This window comes from Gavia stellata, chromosome 1, assembly GCF_030936135.1.
Source record: "Gavia stellata isolate bGavSte3 chromosome 1, bGavSte3.hap2, whole genome shotgun sequence".
NCBI lineage: Eukaryota > Metazoa > Chordata > Aves > Gaviiformes > Gaviidae > Gavia > Gavia stellata.
In genome coordinates, this window is record NC_082594.1 from 98,408,118 (window position 1) to 98,424,995 (window position 16,878).

The window sequence follows — 16,878 nt, forward strand, 5'->3', positions numbered from 1 at the left end:
ACACCCGCCCCGAGCCCCACTCCCTCCCGCCGCAGCCGCCCCCCGCCGCCGCCCGGCGCACCAGGCGCCCCCTCTCCCGCTCTGCTGCGGGACGCCGGGGGAGCCGCGGGCCGAGCGCCCGCCGCCGCCGCCCGATGCGCGGCCCGGCCCCGCCGGCAGCGCGCCAGTCCCCCGCCGCGTCCACGGGCCGCCCCGCCGCCGCCCACGCCGGCAGCGCCTGGGCAGGGGCCGGGGCCGGGGCCGGGCCTCCCCTCGCCGCCCCGCCGGCAGGGGCGTGCCGGGCCGGGCCGGGCGGTGACTGCGCCGTGGGCGGGCGGTGAGGCGCGGCGCGTCCCCGGGCAGGCGGCCGGGCGCTGTGCTGCCGCTGCCGGCTCGGGCTCTGCGCGGGCGGCCGCTGCCGGGCCCCGCCGCCGCCGTGCGCGCCTTGGTGGGGGCTGGTAGCGCGGCTCCCATTATGGTCAGCCATGGCGTGGCTGGCGGGCGGGCTGGCCGAGCTGCGCTGGTGCGCGCTGGTCGCCCTCTTCGTGGCGGCGCTGGCCACCCTGGCCGTCTACCTGGTGCAGTATGCGCTGCTGGCCCTGCGGCGGGGCCGGCCGCCGCCTCCGCCGCTGCCGCCGCCGCGGCGGGACGAGCTGCTGGAGGAGGGCAGCTCGGTGCTGGCCTGGGCGCTGTCGCTGGGCAGCTGGCGGCGGCAGTGGCGGCGGGCCTGGGTGGCGGCGCTCAGCGCCGAGGCGGCGGCGCGGGCGGTGAGTGCCGGGGACGCAGGTGAGGGACGGCGGGCAGGCGGGCGGGCTGGGGGTCGGGGACCGCCCCGCCGCAGGGCCCGGCCGGGGGGCTCCGGGCGGCGCCGCCGGCGGCTTCCCCGCGCCCGCCGGGCTGGGGCCGGAGGCCTGGGGCGGGGGCCTCCGCGCCGTGGGGCGACTCGCCGGGGCGGGGCGGGCGAGGGCGGCGTGTGCTCCGGTGCCGCCGGGGGCTCTCCCCGTCCGGGGCGAGGAGCGCCTGTAGGCACACCGGGACTTGCTGCAAAGATAGATGGGGGTGCCGCCAGCATGCTGCTGACAGCGCCTGCCGGTGTGTTACTGCCCCTCCGTGTGCGTGCGTGTGTGTATGCATATAGACGTGTGTGTGTGTATGTATGTTTGTGTGTGTGTATGTATGTACCTTTGTATGTGTTTGGTGGCTGCTTGGCAGGAATTAGCAGGAAGGAGCCAGCCAGAGGTGCAGAGTGGGCACACGCGTGGGCACAGGGAAGGACCGGGAGGAAAACCATGACCCCCGCGGCCCCTGGCAGGGGCTTGTGCCGCCGATAACATTGTTCGGGCGCTGGGAGGAGGAAACAATGGAAACTTCCTGTCCTGGTCTTCGGCACGGGGCCTGCGGCCGGTCCTTTGGCAACTAACTCCCAGGGCTGGCCTTCCTTCGCGTCGTCTTAGGCCGTGCTGAACCCCTGTGCGTGTCAGTGTAAGGCTGAGGGCTAGCGTCCTCCAGACAGCTGCGGGGTGTGGGCTTCTTGGGTTTTGCTCGGTTTGCTTTTAACCCAGGTCAGGTAAGAAATGTGCAAAACGAGGCATCCCTTCTCATCCCATCCTACCCTTCTAGCAAAGGGTGCAGCGTGGCATGCACTCCGTGGTTTGTAATGGTATGCTCAGGTTTAAGAGGCAAGGCAGTTAGGTGAGGCCGTGGAAACCTAATTCCTTGGTCCTGAGGACTGAACCCTTGCCATGTCAGTGGAAAATGCTGAAGCTAAACTATCTAGGAAGTGGCGTGTACCCAGGTCTCTGAATTTGTGCACAGCCTTCTCCCTAGGTCTAGGGGGTTTGTTTCCCGGCGGCCCCACCGTGCTTTCTGCTTACATGTTGGGGGGCAGGCTGAGGGAGAAGGAAGAGCGGGGCAACGTGTGTGTGAAAGATAAGGAAAGCAGTTTAACACTTTCCAGGCATCACTGTAAGTTAGGGCAGTGAAGAAAATACTTCGTCTGCCCTTTCAAATTGCATGGTGTGGTTCAGGAAAGCACGGGTTGCGCTGAGAAACGAAGGTTTCCTTTGCGCTTGTGGAAGAGGAGAGCCCAGACAGCTTGGGCACAGGTGCTAGGAACTGAAACTAACTAGAAATAAGTGGCAGCTTCCCGTTCCTGGCCAGAGACCAACGCCACTTTAACAGGGGCACACACACCCTCCTTCCCTGGGCGAGCAGCTGGAGCCGTCTCTTGCCATGAGTTCACTGCCTGGCACTGCAGCGTGGCGTGGCTCCTGCTGTCAGCTTCCCAAAACAATGTCAGTGGCACACTGCTAATGAAATTCCTGTGTGCAAAACAGCCTCGGGTGATGAGGGAAGCAGCGCTGACTGCTTGGTGTGGGTGGCAGGTGGAGAATGCGAGTGCTGATGTCTCTGAAAGCATGACCTCACTGCCAAAGCAGGTATACGCTGTCTATGTGAAGACTGAGTAGCTGTCATCACTGCCTGCCGTCACACATGAGGAAGGATTGGGGAGGGGAAGGCTTCTTTCCTCACCTCTGCAAGACGATATTTGAGTTTTCTTAGTTTTGGCATAACCTAGTGCAGCTGTATTACTAGCCCAAACCAAAAACTCCTTTTAAAACTACAGCACTGATCAATCCTTACTCAGGTAGAGTGGTTTCACTGAACTCTGTCCCTTCTCATGGGCTTTACTCTCTGCTGTGCTGTGTACCTTGATACTCTGCTACAGAGAAAGATGAGCTATGATCAGGCCTATAGTTATGTCCTAAGTATAGGTTTTCAGGCTCTACCCTGTATTATGTAGTGAGGTGTTGTGCAATTAATACCTACGAGTTTTGACATACATTTGCAATTCGGTCTCTGGTTCTTCCAGGAACTTCACTGGCAGTGCATTTTTGTCACTCATTTTCAAGCAATGGGTTCATCACCTAACAATGCTTCTTTTTTTCTTCTTTCTTAGGATTCACAGTTGCTTACATTTGAGGAAGATGACCAACCAGAACCACTTGAGCTAGCAGTTAAACAAGTTGTTAGTGTTGTAAAGTCAGCTCAAGAGAAGGTAAACTTCAGTTTTGTTTTGTTTCAGTGTACTTTCTGGCAGGAAGCATTTTCTTGCAAGCATCAGTGGGAGTTTTTATTTGTCAATACTTCTGTATGCTTGACCTAAGTTTGTTGAGGCTGCTAAGAGGCTGCTTTTCTAATGAACCTGTGCAAACTCTTCACATTGATTCACTTCTTTTGCAAGTCATGAGCAGAATGTGCCGCAGGGCTTCTACCAAATGAACAATAACCAGGGTTATGCCAAGTTTGTAGGTACGCCTTCTATGCATTCATACAGCAGCACTCTCTCCCCACCCCCACCAACGTATGATGGTTTCCCATCCTATTGCTGAAGCACGGGGTGGAGAATTCATGAAGAAGGAAAGGGACACTTCTCCTGTGGGACAGGAAAAAAAATCTTTTGTCTGCTGCTTGCTTGCTGTTTGTGTGGCTAATTACAGGTTTGGTTCATAAGTCAGAGCCCGGTAAGGATCAGTGGAACAGCTGCAAAGTCCTGAGGGCAAAGTCTTGATTCTACTGAATCCTGTATTCAGTGAGGAGCGAATGGTCTCCTCCTTCCTCTCCCACCCTCACCCCACATACTGGGAAGTGGTTTTCCCCGTGCTTAGTGCATATAAAATGAAAATAAGGCAGAATGTAGCTCTTAGAACAGGGTAAAAATACATGTATGCTTATTAGCAATGATAGCTTCTGCATTTTCATCCTAGTTACTCTAACTGCGTCTCACATCTGAACTGGTGCTCAGCTTTAGGCACCTGCATCAAATTAGCCTAATGCTTTTCTTCTTGTTTTGCTTTGTTATTTTGGTTTGCTTGTCTAATTTAGATGTTAAGCAGCTATACTATGATTCCTTTAAAAACTATGTGTGCTTATCTGCCTGATACACAACTTATAGGCACACCCTGATTGGTGGCAGCTGGGGATTGCCAACATGTAAAGTTGTTTGTGCACTTGTTCTCTCTCTTCTTGTTTTTTTTTACTCCCTTTTTTCTGTGTGGGTTTTTTTTTTTCCTCTCCTCCAACCAGTGGTCCCTGCCCCAGCAGTGGGGCTAGAGAGACTGGAGTTGGTAGGGCTGTAGAGTTGGCACTAGTGTTACTCCATGCCACTGGAAGACACCACGATGGGAAATTATAAGGAGAGGGGACTGCTAGGTCTAAAAGTGGTGTGCTGTGTAATGTGTGAAGCCAGGAACCGAGGGAGATCTGCTACAAATAAAAGTTAGTGACTAACAGCACAAAAAACAGGTGTCTTGCAGTGCAGGGTCTAAAATGTTGCTGGAAGGTGGGCAGGGCTGCAAATGTGTTTGCATGGGAGATGGCCAGGAGGTTTGGGTCTGCTGGTTGCCCTTGGCCAGCATCAAAGTTCAGCAGGGGTGCATAGGGACAGCTCTGTGCCCAAAAGTACTGTGGCCGTGGCTGGATCACGATGAGAGCAGTATCTCAAGGCTAAAACCCACTTTTGGTCTTGCCTGCATGCCAGAACCAAGGCACGATGCTGCAGTCCTGGATTTCTGTGAGGTCATGTTGTACCACTGGGAACATCTCTGCTGCAGTCCGCAGTTAACTTCTGTGTTGTTTAAATGTAGATTCTGACTGCCATAGCAGCGAGGTAAGTTAGCACCTGCAGTGCCCCATGGGCATCTTAACCTGCTGTGGTTAAACTTGGGCAGCAGAAGGTAGCAAGTGCTGTCTCCGCAGCAGCCAAAGCCTGGGGAACTGCTGGCTGCTGTAGAGCCATTCTCTTGCTCTCCTCTACCTGTGGCTTTGCAGTCCGGCACCCTCCCTTGTGCAGTCTCTGGTCCTTGTCTGACCTTGGGTTGAGCCGTTTCAGTATGTTAATCGAGCTGTTACACTGCAGCCAGCAATCTAATGTGGTTTCACAGCAGCTTAAACCAATATAAGCACATTTAAAAATGTATTGGATTAAAACAGGTTTGCTTACGTAAACTGGGTTGTTCTGAACTGTCTCAAAACCCATTTCCATAATCTTGTGCACAGCTGCTGGAAAAATTTCTCTGAATTACTCCTTCAGTTAAGGTACAACCTGAATATGTATGTGGATTTCTGTGTGTAATAATCTTAGCACGGCACTCGGGTAGCTACTTTCCCTCCTTCCTTAAATGTATACCTTTCTCTAAACACCTCAGGAGTTCTCTCATATGGTAATTGTCTCTCTTACATGTTCCTCAGGTAACACCAAGGGTCCAAAGGGGCTTTTTTTGTGGTGTTTTCTTCCTTCTACTGCTCTTCAAACTCTTAATCTTTGCATATGAAATTGAAATCTCTCTCTGCAACCTGTCCAAACTCAAACTTCTGATACGTGTGTGTAACTCGCTACTCGTGTGATTGGCTCTGAATGTAGTTTGTGACCATATGCTGTATGTTTATCAATGTTGTAGCATCCCACAGAGCTCTCCACTTGCCTGAGGCATCAGCTGGCACAAGACTGTTCTCCTGCAACTGGATCAACATGCTGCTTTACTTGTGATCTGTATGGCAAGAGCATATAGGTGCCTTGGTTCAGCAGCCAGGGCTTGAACCTATGTATTTGACCTTGCATCAGGGAGGTTGTGGTCATCAAAGGAAGTAGAGGATTGAGGGTGAGAGGTCAAAATAGCAGTAAACATGGGATGTGTAATACTTTAATGCAGCTGTATGCTGATAGAGCCCTGTGGTATGTCTTTTCTGGTGGGTGGTCCTCCGTCCTCTTGAACACTGGGCCTTGGGGCACACCCAGGTGATGGGCCTGCCTGGTGCTGGGAGCGAGCCTCCTGCTTGGGAAGGCTTGCATGCAGTCTTGCTCTGAAACAATACGGGATTGCCAGCCAGACTGTAATTATTATATTACTCCTGACAGCCCTGTTTATGACCGGGACACGTGCTGACACGTGCAGTCCTTAGGTATATATATACTGTCCTTGCCTTGAAGAAGCTGAAAGTTGTAAAACTGGTGTATGCTTCACAGTGCAGTGCTGCAGACATGGTTGGGGAAGCTGCTGGTTGTGAATTTGGCCAAAGCCGTTGTGACAGGGACAGAGCTGCTCTGTGGCTGAAGGATACATCACGCTGCTTCTTGACAACGCCTCTATTTATACGTCAGCTTCACTCCAGTTTTGGGCCAGAGCCTAAATATATAGAATGAAATGGCCTGTTTTCATTGTGTGGTGTTGGTTGTTTTGTTTTAATAAAGTAAACATTAGGAATATTCTTAGCTAATTCTGCCAACTTTTCCATTACTGCAGTCTATTTCCAGAGGCTTTGAACTTCACAACAACAACAACAAAAAAGGCAACAAAAAAGATTATTCTCTTGTTGAGGACTTGGCACAGAGGGTTTAGAATGAACAGGCTACAACAGAAGTTTCCCTTCTTTTCCTGCTTCATGCTTAAATAGAAAGGGTGAAAATGCCCTCAGAGTGCCATTCCTTTAATGAGTGATAATAAGTTGCTATACAAGGAATGACTGTCTTAGATCACAGCAGGCAACAGCAAATATGAAAGCTTCATGTTAATTTTTGTGTGATGAATCTTGCTGGGGCAAATGTTGAAGAGAAAGGCGGACTGTTTCGCAGGCTTGTGAGAAGTCCTGTTTTCCCATGAGCAGTGCAGCATGCTCAAAGAGGCCTTATTTCACCCACACGGCTCTCATAGCTTCATCTTGGTATCACTTTATCTGCAGGCACCCTGCTGCGAGCTGGCAGCCTGCATTCGTGCCGCGCTGGGGCGTTGGGACTTCCAGTTCCACTTGCTGTGAAGCAGGTAGAGACGTTGTGTAGCAAAGGCTGCTTTCTGCCCCGGGAAAGACTGGTTTCTCGTTGTCACCGCTACAGTACGAACTGGGATCATTCCTAGTTAAGTACGTGTGTTTATTTGTGATTATTTTTGGTGGGGTGAGCTGCCCTGACCATCATGTGCAGCTCCTATTGTCTTTTAACTCCCTGTTTTGCTTGAAAAGCTGTCCTGGAGCTTTGCTGCTTTAATGACTGGGGTTTTTTTACAAGCCTAAGTGGCATCATGGCCCATGCAGCTTTTTTCTTTTTTTTGTTTTTTAGTTTCTGTACTAGTGTAATCCTTTATCCTTAATGTATTTGCTTTTCTTCCATGGTGCTTGCTGTCAGTAAATACATTGTGAAGGAATTGTATTTCCTTCCAGCCTTTGTTTAGCTTGGCTAAATAAGTTGTTCCTTAGGTCTCCTTTCACAACGTTGTCCTGCCTCATAAGTCACTCCTGTGCACCCATTCGCTGCAGCAGCTCCAGTTAAATTCATTTTCTTGAACTTGATGGCTGAAGTGACATGCAGCCCTACTGGTGAGGTCTCATCGTACAAGGAGATTACTGCTTCTCTGTGTCTCTGAAAGTACTTTCTTGATGCGTTTTAGGCTTCCGATCTGCCTCTTCCATGGCTGCTTCATGCTGTGACTGACTTGATGCATCCAGGTCTCTCTTCCTTTGGTGTTCTCCCAGTGATAAGCTGCCCTATGTAGGAGTGGTATTTGTTAATCCTCATACACACATGCTCTGTATTTTGAATTGCATTTCTCTTCTAGTCTTCAAGGTTTTTCAGCTTTTCTGTGTGATGTCCTAATCTTCCTTTATATTGCTGCTTCCCAGCTTGCTTTCTTCAGCATCTCGCTTTCTGTCAGATTTCCCCTGGATGATTTTGGACATTAACTATGCAATAGGGTCGGTGCCTGACAGGCTCCTTTGTAACTTGCTTCCAGCTTTCACCTCCCTGCTCACTGTACTGTCCTCTCCCTTTCAAACACATCCCTGTTCACCTTAACGTGGGAATGATGGAGTACAAGCTTAATTATCAGTGGGGTGACCCTACTAAAATAGAGAAGACAACATAATGGGTCTAACCTACTTAAGAACTGAGTGTCTTGTTGAAGGAAGACATCAGGGTGCGGATTTGTTTGCTTCAGTGAAGATAATACTGATTTTGGCACTGCCAGGTAGCCTGCCTGTCTTCCAGCTGCTCCTGCAGATGTGTGAGGGCCTCCTATGGCTTGTGCCACATCTGCCAGCTCGGTGCAGGGGTCAGGGAAGCCTTAGCACTCAACAGCCCGATGTGCCTGTGTTTCCACAACTGAATCTCTCTCCAGGCTACTGTAGCACAAACTGGCAAACATCTCCTGTGTTTTATTGTCTTTTGTTGGTCTCCATGTTTTCAGCTATGCTGTCTCTCAAATGGTTTGTAAAGACTTCCGTGTTAGTGAGGCCAAACTAGCAAGTCTATTTCTGGTATTTATTTATTTTCCCCCTCCTTAAATGTAAGTACTGCTTCCTGTCCTTGCACCATTTGGTATTTACTTAACTTGATAGGTGGACTGAAAATTCTTCCTGTCCTGTCTGCTTGTACTCCCTGGTTGTTTGTTTTATTCCCCCTCCCCTTTTTTCCACGTTTTTGGATTTGTATGTCTGTCGGTCTCAAAGGAGTGTATAAATTCATGTTTTATCAGTTTCTGCTTTGTTTCTGTTGCTGACATGGTAACTCTCTCTCTCCTGCACTCATTCCATCACTCACCCTGCCTTCACCCTGGTGTTTACCATCATTGTGGAAAACTGGTCTGGGGTTGTCTCATTATATTTGCAGGCAAATTTGCTTTGATACTGGCTTCTAAAAATCGGCCCCTAGCTGTGCCTGAGTTAGACATTGCATTTGTCTTCCCTCCTTCAGTTTGGCTGGGTCACTTGGTGAACTACTTGGGTAAAGAGGAAATGGTGAAGAAAACCCCTCAAGAAGTTAGTGCATAGGCTCTGGTAACCGAGGAAGATCATGTAATTCTTCTGAACAGCTCAGTGTTATGACTATCAAAAGGCAGAAGTTCCTGACTGGAGAATTTTCTTGTGGTGAGGTTTTAAGCTGAGCTCACAAATTGTCTGTGCAGCCATTGACAAGATAAGTTTTCTGTGCCAAAAAAAGGAGCCTTCTCCTTCTCACAGTAGTATTCCAAAACAAATGTGGGGAATTGTGGGGATCCTAAATCTAATAGCGTACTGGTCCCTACGGTTGAGATCAAGGCAGCTTTCACTGTGTGGCTGCCTCATGGTGTATACTCATTTTCTTGTGAAAATGTTGAAGGTTTTTATTACTTACTACTGAGTAACCTCAAGTAACCTCCCCTTTCTGGAAATAAATACCAAGTGCAGTAAAACTGATTTCCTTCCAGAAAAAAAGCAATCAAGGCCTGTAATGCTGAGGGTTTTACACACACACGTGGTGTGGTCGGGGCCTGGGGAAGGTGAAGACGACCTTCCCTGGCAGGGCTGTCAGAACTTCCCCCCGAAGTCACGGCCCTTCACCCTCCCTTGGCCACGGGAGGGAACCTGCTGCCGCGCGTGGAGAGGGGAGGGAGGAGTAACTCAAAGGCTATGTGTAATGCATGAATTGGCGGGGTGCCAGGGCCAAAACTGAAACCTCAAGGCAAGAGGACACCACATGTGAGGAGCAGAGGCACTATGGTGCTCCTTGAGATGAAGCAGCTTCTGCTGCTACTTCAGGAAGGAAAGCAACTGAAATTTTGCAGCTCTGTCCAGAGGAACCGCAAAGAGAAAAAGTCAAGATATAGAAGGGGTGGGCAAAGCAGGGGGAAGGGCTTTAATAGCTGTGGGTGCACAAGTTTGGACACTTGAGTTTCTCAGAAAAATATTTGTCTCACTCCAACTGTAGTGCTTTTTCAGTCTCCTTCATTCCTGCAGATGTTTATCTGAAAGAGAATTTTTTTAGGATAATTGTACTAACAATTTTAGATATATATAAGCAAGGTGCGTTACAGCATCTGCAGCTCGTTGGAGCTGGGTGCCAGTGTCAGGCAGATGGGGAACAGAGCCCAGCCAGGTCAAGGAGTTTTGCCACAGCAGCTCACCCACATCGTGGGTTAGTGCAGTCAGGGATGGAGGCAGGCGAGGGGGAAGGCTGGACGGTGTTGAGGAGATAGCAAGAATAACCCTGGCATGGGGGTGATCAGGTGCCAGGAGTCAGCTGAGAGTGGGGAGGGATGGCAGAGGGCTGAGGAGGAGCAGGGGCACATCCTCGCCAGTGCAGGCACCCGAGGAAGGGCTGGGAACCCTTTCCATGGGAGATCCCCAAAGTGCATGGAGAGACCTTGGCTGGTGACTGGGTGTTTGTGCCAGGGGAGGCTAGAGCTACAGAGGTGCTGGAGGGAGAAAATACCTTGGTCCTGCTGGTAGAAGAGTCCTGGTTTCTTTGTGCTGCTACTTCACCTCACCTCGTTTCTGCTAATTTGGGAGATCTTGCTTGTCCAGATGTAAGATAACAAAAGAAAGCTGGGGGGTGACCCCTCTGGGCGTCCAGAATTAGCTGGCCACAGCTGCTGTGCGATGGTGCAAGGGCTTAATTTTTAAAGAGCAGTTTGTTACAAAAATGACAGGTTTTCTAGACTCTAAAACACAAAGTGTTGATGACTGGGGATGTCCCTGGTAAGGAGGGGTGGGAGAGAGAGAGATGAGGAAGATAAGTGAAGTTGAAGAGCAACTCCCTTCCTATCAATCCAGGTGGTACTGTTTTCTTCTGAACATCTGTCCTTCCTCTTTCTTTCACCTGTCGACCAGAAAGGGGTGCTTTGCCTGATCCTCCCTTCTCCTGCTCTTCATCTGTGCAAAGAAAATGAATTTGAGGAAGCAGATTGGATGGGGCAAGGAGGAAGCGGGGGGTGTAGCACAGGAAGCTTCAGTATTTTCCTTCATCTGACCATTCTGGGGAGAATGGCCTACATATTTCTGCTCTGGTCTATCAAAATCATCTGCTACACTTCTAAAGGAATGTCACTTAAAAAGGGAAGCAGCAGTTGCGGTCTCTTTAATCAACTTCTCACCACTTGTGGCAGCATCTTAGATGAAAACAGAATCGCTTTCTCTTCAAATTCTAGCCCAGAATTCCACTTCTCTCAGTATTGTGACTCCATAATCCGTCCTGCTCCCAGAACAAAGGGATTCACCTGATATAATGACGTATTATTGTCCATTAACAAATGTGGAACCACTCTTTTTTCTGATTGTGTTAAAAATTAACAGACCTCTGTACCTGAAGACTACAGTTACTTTATTAAAAATGAGGGGAGCGGAGGAGTAGGACTTGGTAGATGTCTTTAGCAGAGAATAAATTAATCAAGGAGACTAAAAGCCTAAACCCTACTGGTTTGGGCTCCTAAACTAACGGTACAAATGTAAAAAAAAAAAATGGATTTAGCATCTCTTGACAAGGTGTAGAAGGAAGAGTGAAAGTTCCACCACCTGCAGTGTCTGTTTCCATCCTTTGCTTAGAAGTAAACGTGACTAAGAAAGAAGTGTCACATGGACTAATCTACCAACTCTCCTGCCACACTGTTTTTTTTTAAGCAGTAATCAACTGCTAACCTAGCAACCTTGGCTCTTAGACATCCAGAAATTCCAGACAAATGGCTCTGCATCACATTTGCAGCAAGTCCAACTTGTTCTGAATGCACTGAATTTCCTATGCATATGTGGATGAAATGTGCATGGATGATAAACCACTGCACTTAAGACCTGCAAGTGTCAGCAGCTTTTGCATCAGACCTGTCCTTTTGCCTCCTCTGCCATCGAAAAAGAGGGAAGAACCTATTCATTTTCGAAGTCTTTAAAGAGTCACCATGCCAATCCATCCTTGTGAATGAAAAGAGTGATTCTGTGTTTCAACTCAACTACAAGTAAAATAAGCAATTAGGCTCTTTGGTCTTGTTAGATATTAAAAATGCTTAAAAATCCTTTATGTTATATCATAATAGTGGGTGTTCATGTTGATTATGTGCGATTAAGGGTCAGAAATCACTTCTGAAGGAATTTAGACTTTGGGGAAGGGGAGAGGTGAGGGAAACTGATTTGTCCATTTTTAAACTGTAATTTGCAGAAGACAAACCTGAAAAGGCAAATCTTGTTGCTTTTGGGTGTGGTTGGGATTTTTATTTGTCATGTCCACCCCCTCCCCCTGCTCCTTTGTAATTAAGTCTCTACCTTAATGGATGTGCTCTGAAGCCCTTGATAATGCTCTGGTCCTTCTGAAAATGTATGCTATAGAGCCCAGGGAGATGAAATATATTTAAGGAGAGACTGATAAGATCTTCCAGAAGGTACATGATTCATTTTAAAGCCTTCAGCTTCCGTTCCAGTGCCCATAAGTGAAGCAGTAAGTGCGCAAACATAATTTAATAGCATGTATGCAGAGTTTCCGTCAAACAAATCTTGCAGCGAATTATTTGTCTGTGTATTGCATTAACCTGTTTAACTTCGCCTGAGTCAATCTAAGGAGAGCTTAGCTATCCTTTCCAATGGTGGAGCTGTGTGGACAGTAACCAGAGAGGGACAGTGACAAGCAGCTGTCTTCAACCAGCAGAGCTGTTTGCAAAGTAAGCTTCTCTCACTGGTGTTAAGAGTGATTTCTGACTTGTGTACCTGGGACTTTACTGTGCCGCCAGGCGCTTTCTGCACACTCTGGGAATTTGCACAGCAGCTCCGGCACCTCAGTTGGCTTGCAGAGGATAGGGAGGAAAAACCATTCGGTGTTTGTAAACTCAGTGTGATAACAATTTAAATTACTGTTCATAAAAGTGAGGGAGTGAACTCAACAAAGTCTGTTGCAGTCAAGTGGCATACAAACTTTTCCCAGACATTTAGCTTCGTCACCAGATTTTAGGTGGTTTGGCCAAAAACTTGAATAAACTATTAAAGACTTCTGTCCCTTTCCACCCCACCGGGAACTGGAATTACTCGGACAAAATCCTCTTCTGCAGCAGCAGGGTTATGCCAAAGTTTCACGTTTGTAGGATACCACTAAACCAAACATTGCTTAGTAAAACCAGCTGTCCTATGGTAGGCTACTTAGTTCAGAGCCGAAGAGGAAGAACAACAAACTTTTTTTGTCTTCCTTATGCAAAATTGTGATCTTTGAGCTTTTAATATCTATATATGTGAAACACAAAGGAGTCTTTGTCAGGTGAGGAGTTACTTTTGTATTGGATAACAATACAAAAGAAATTTTGGAAAATACCAGAATTTCCAGGTATTAGATTCCATGTCCAGAAGCGAACACTTTAACTGCAGTTTTTAGAAGTGAATGTACAGAAGGAGGTAGGGATGTTAGTGAAATTGCTTAGAAGTCTCCCACCTACAGAATTTAGCATAATTCCGGTAGGTTAAAGTCCTTCCTTTTATTAGCTCCTTTCTTGCCTTCACCAAACCTTCTTCTGAAGACTAATTTGTTTTTCCCTTCCTGTGTCTCACCCCTTTTATTTCTTTAGGTGGTTTCTTGCAATGTTGTGGGAGATTCTGTTAAATTTGTTGTCACTGTTTCGCATACTTCGCCTGCGGCTGCAGAAGGTCAGTCGTACAGCGTGAAACTGTCTCCACTTCACTTGCAGGTAAAGTGTTACGTGTTGTTCTCTCTCTTCTTCCTTTTGTTATGTCTCATGCCGCAGCTGAGTTCATGCCGCAGCTGAGTTCATGCCGCAGCTGAGTTCATGCCGCAGCTGACCTGAATCTCCTACTTGCAAAATGCATACAAGCTCATGTCATGTTTACTTTGGTAAAACATTTAATAATATTACAGTTTCCCTCTGGGGTAAGTGATAAATTTTTAAGTTAAGCTGCGTCTTCAGGAGACTGTGGATAAATAACATGTTGGGTGGGCTACTCGGATGAATAGAACAGCAATACCCTTTTTTGATTAGCATGCACTCTCAAAGCTTAAGTAACTTCTGCCTTCTTAGACTGTCACTTACTCATAAACTGGTATCGTTCTTCCTTCGGTGAGCCTTAGTATGGAGCTTCACCTACAATTTCTTTACAGGATGCCAGAACACTCTCCAATAACTTTTCCTATCCACAGCTTCAGCTCTACGTGAAAGACAAAGGAGAAGATGTCAGAGTTGAGTGGTTCCTCATTAACGCCGATGAAACCAACTTTGAAATCCAGCCAACAGTGCAGGAGGTCAGTCACTGAATTTTACTTGTAATGGTAGAGTAGATGGGTCTCCAACCCTTCGCAAAACCTGGTGTAATGCTTTAGGTTAGCAGTAGAAGTGTCTAGAGCTAAGGTGTCAGGTGAGGCTGGAAGAGCTGAAGCAAAAATGCCCATTCCTTTCTGCTGGCTGCCTTTGGTAGAAGCATGGAGCAGTTACCTGTCAGCAGTGCCATCTTGAACTGCTTCAATGACATCTGCCATGGCTTATCCATCAAAACCTTACATTTCTGAAATCTAAGAGCATTTCTCAAGAATTACTGAAGCATTAAAAATAAGTCAAGTCTGTATTTGACAGACAAATACTTTGCAAACATTTTTCATCCAAATTCAAAGGTGTGAAAAATGTCTGTTCCTAAATACCTTCTCTCAGAGCACTTCTAAAATAATTTAAAAAATCAATTATAATGTCCATCAAAGTAATTACAAAGTTGCCCCTTCCTTAAATCAGTTTTGAAATATGGCAACAATAGTTCAGAAACAGCTCTGAAAAAATACAATTATTTAAGGAAATTATGGATGATCTAAAAATATCTTGAAGCTTTTGGAATTGCACCTTCTCTTAGTATATAAACACTGATTCATTGGGGTTTTTTTATTGGGACTTCCCCTGAAAGAGTTTCTTCATGACTGAGACTCTCCTCTGCCTTTGACCCTTCAAAATTCTTTTTTTTTTTTTTTTTGGCACAAACCTGATGACTTAAGCCTTTCTTACAACAGTAGGCGAAGACTTGTTTGTGTTTTGTGAAGTTGGTTTTCCGACTGAAGGCCTCATTAAAAAATAGGTTTATTGTATAGTAGAGCTGCTTCTAAAGACCTGTACTGAGTGACCTAGAGTCGTAATAATTGATTATCATGGGTTTTGTACACAACAATGTGAACCTCATAACTAAAGACAGACAAGTCTTTTGAAGTGTGTTTTAATGTAGATTTTACTGTGCACACGTAGCAGTGTAAATGACCTTCACATGCTGGGGTGGCATGCTGATTATCCACATATTGAACAGTCATTAAATACTTACTGACAGACGCAGATTACTCTGGTACAGTCACTGGACTTCACAACCTGCTTTTTGAGAGATGCTTGAGTCCAGGGTTGCAAAGGAGTTGCAACTTGTTGTGCTTTGCCTGCGTTTTTAAAATGAGCCTGTTAAGTTCTTAATAGTTAAGGGCTTTATTTTCACTTTAAAGTTTCTATTAGTGCTTAGGGAGGAGGAGAGGCAATAAACAAAGGGCTAATACCTGTGAGCAACCTATACCTCAGAAATTGCTTCAGCTCCTAAACTTAAATGTCAGCTCTTGTGTCTTTTTTCCTCTTTCGGAAGCAATATTGTGTGTACAAATAAATACCTTTAATGGCTTGTGTTTACCTACACAGTGGTTTTGTCATCAGTCAAACAAGGTGGATATAATAACCTATTTTCTGTTGATAATAGCTGGGTGAACCTGAGTTGCATTTGGCAACCGGGCTGACTGGCAGGGCTTGGGTTTGCATGTGGTTGTGCTACTGTGACCCTGTGTGCTTGTGTGCCTCAAGCTAGCCATGGTAGCTGGCTGTACGCCTCCAGCCCATGTCAAACCCAAAGTAAAATGTGTTTTCTTAAGCCTTTTTGGTTGGCTTTTAAGCCACTATGGCTTGCCTTCTAGAGGGTGTCGTGATGGAGCATTACTTTCTGAATAAGGATGGCTAAAAATGAGGTTGGGCTGAAAGGAAGCTCTTAACCAACCTGCCTTCCAGATAGCTATGGAAACATCAGAAAATACTTGCGAGTAGAAGTCCAATGACTATTGTTGCTGTTGTTACCGTTAAATAACAAACGTCAGATTAGGTTGGCGGCAAAGCGAGAGTTAGCTGGTATTTTACAAGTTGACACCGTTCTTCATCAAACAGTGTTTAGGTAAGGGCAGGCGAGGGGAATTACCTCCAAAACAGTAAAAACTAGCTACTATTTACCTGCTTATTTAAATAACATAAGTAAGGAAATTACTGAAACTGAAGCTTTGGACAGCCTAATTTACTTCATTAATATTTTTAAAAGTAAAAGAGTGTTATCTGCAAGTTGCAGAACTGTGCCACTGCCTCTTTCCTTGGCAGTTGTTTGAGGGAGCACGGTGTGAACAAAGCAGGGTTTCTGTGGGACTGTTCGATGCTGTTGTACATTTTTAACCATAGCGACCTGTCATCAAAGGGCGCTTAGGTAAGAAGGCAGTGAAACAGGATTTCTGTACACAACATTCCTGGGATTTTTATGAAACACCCAAAATGTTTCTGTAACGCTTGGGTAATTGGGAAGGGGCTGTTACTCCAAATCTGTTTGACCTGTCATGCAAGCTGCAAGCATACCTTTAGGAGTGCAGAAGTCATTGCACAATCATTCTTCTACACCTAAGAAAGGACTAAGGCTTTTGAAATTACTCTCATGCCAACAAGTCTATGCTGAGGGGCACATCTCTGCAATAGAGGAGTGTGATGCAGGGTGTCCAGGGTCGCAGAGCAAAGCCTGTGCTCTCCTGCATTTGCAGAGGGAAAGTTGGTTGAGGCTTGAGCTGGTACTGCCTTGAGGCTTCGCTGTGCAGCGTGGCTGCATGGGTCAGGTAGCGCTGAAAGCTCATGGTGCACAGCCGCAGTGTTATCAAGATAATTTACCAGGGTTAGGCCTTCAGGAACCCACTTGATCTCCCTGCTGCTGCAAGTCTGGTGTCCTTGTCATAAGTGTGCCTTGTCTTTGCAGCAGGGCCTGGTTTGTTGGCTGTGGCATGCTGGTAGTAGGCATGCTGCCGTCAGACAGCAGCATGCAGAAGGGTGCCTTTTTTTCTGCTTTGTGTGATTATTGCATTCTCCA

General features: G+C 47.2%; 1 protein-coding gene across 1 annotated transcript in view; it reads left to right on the forward strand.

Annotated features, from left to right (window-relative positions):
* Positions 1 to 464: 464 nt before the first annotated feature.
* The window catches only part of C2CD2 (C2 calcium dependent domain containing 2), a 39,545-nt gene continuing 23,131 nt past the window's right edge, over positions 465 to 16,878 (forward strand). The window contains exons 1-4 of the mRNA XM_059820288.1: positions 465 to 746; positions 2,939 to 3,037; positions 13,317 to 13,436; positions 13,904 to 14,005. Coding sequence (XP_059676271.1) covers positions 465 to 746; positions 2,939 to 3,037; positions 13,317 to 13,436; positions 13,904 to 14,005 — 603 coding nt within the window. The remainder of the gene's footprint in view (positions 747 to 2,938; positions 3,038 to 13,316; positions 13,437 to 13,903; positions 14,006 to 16,878) is intronic.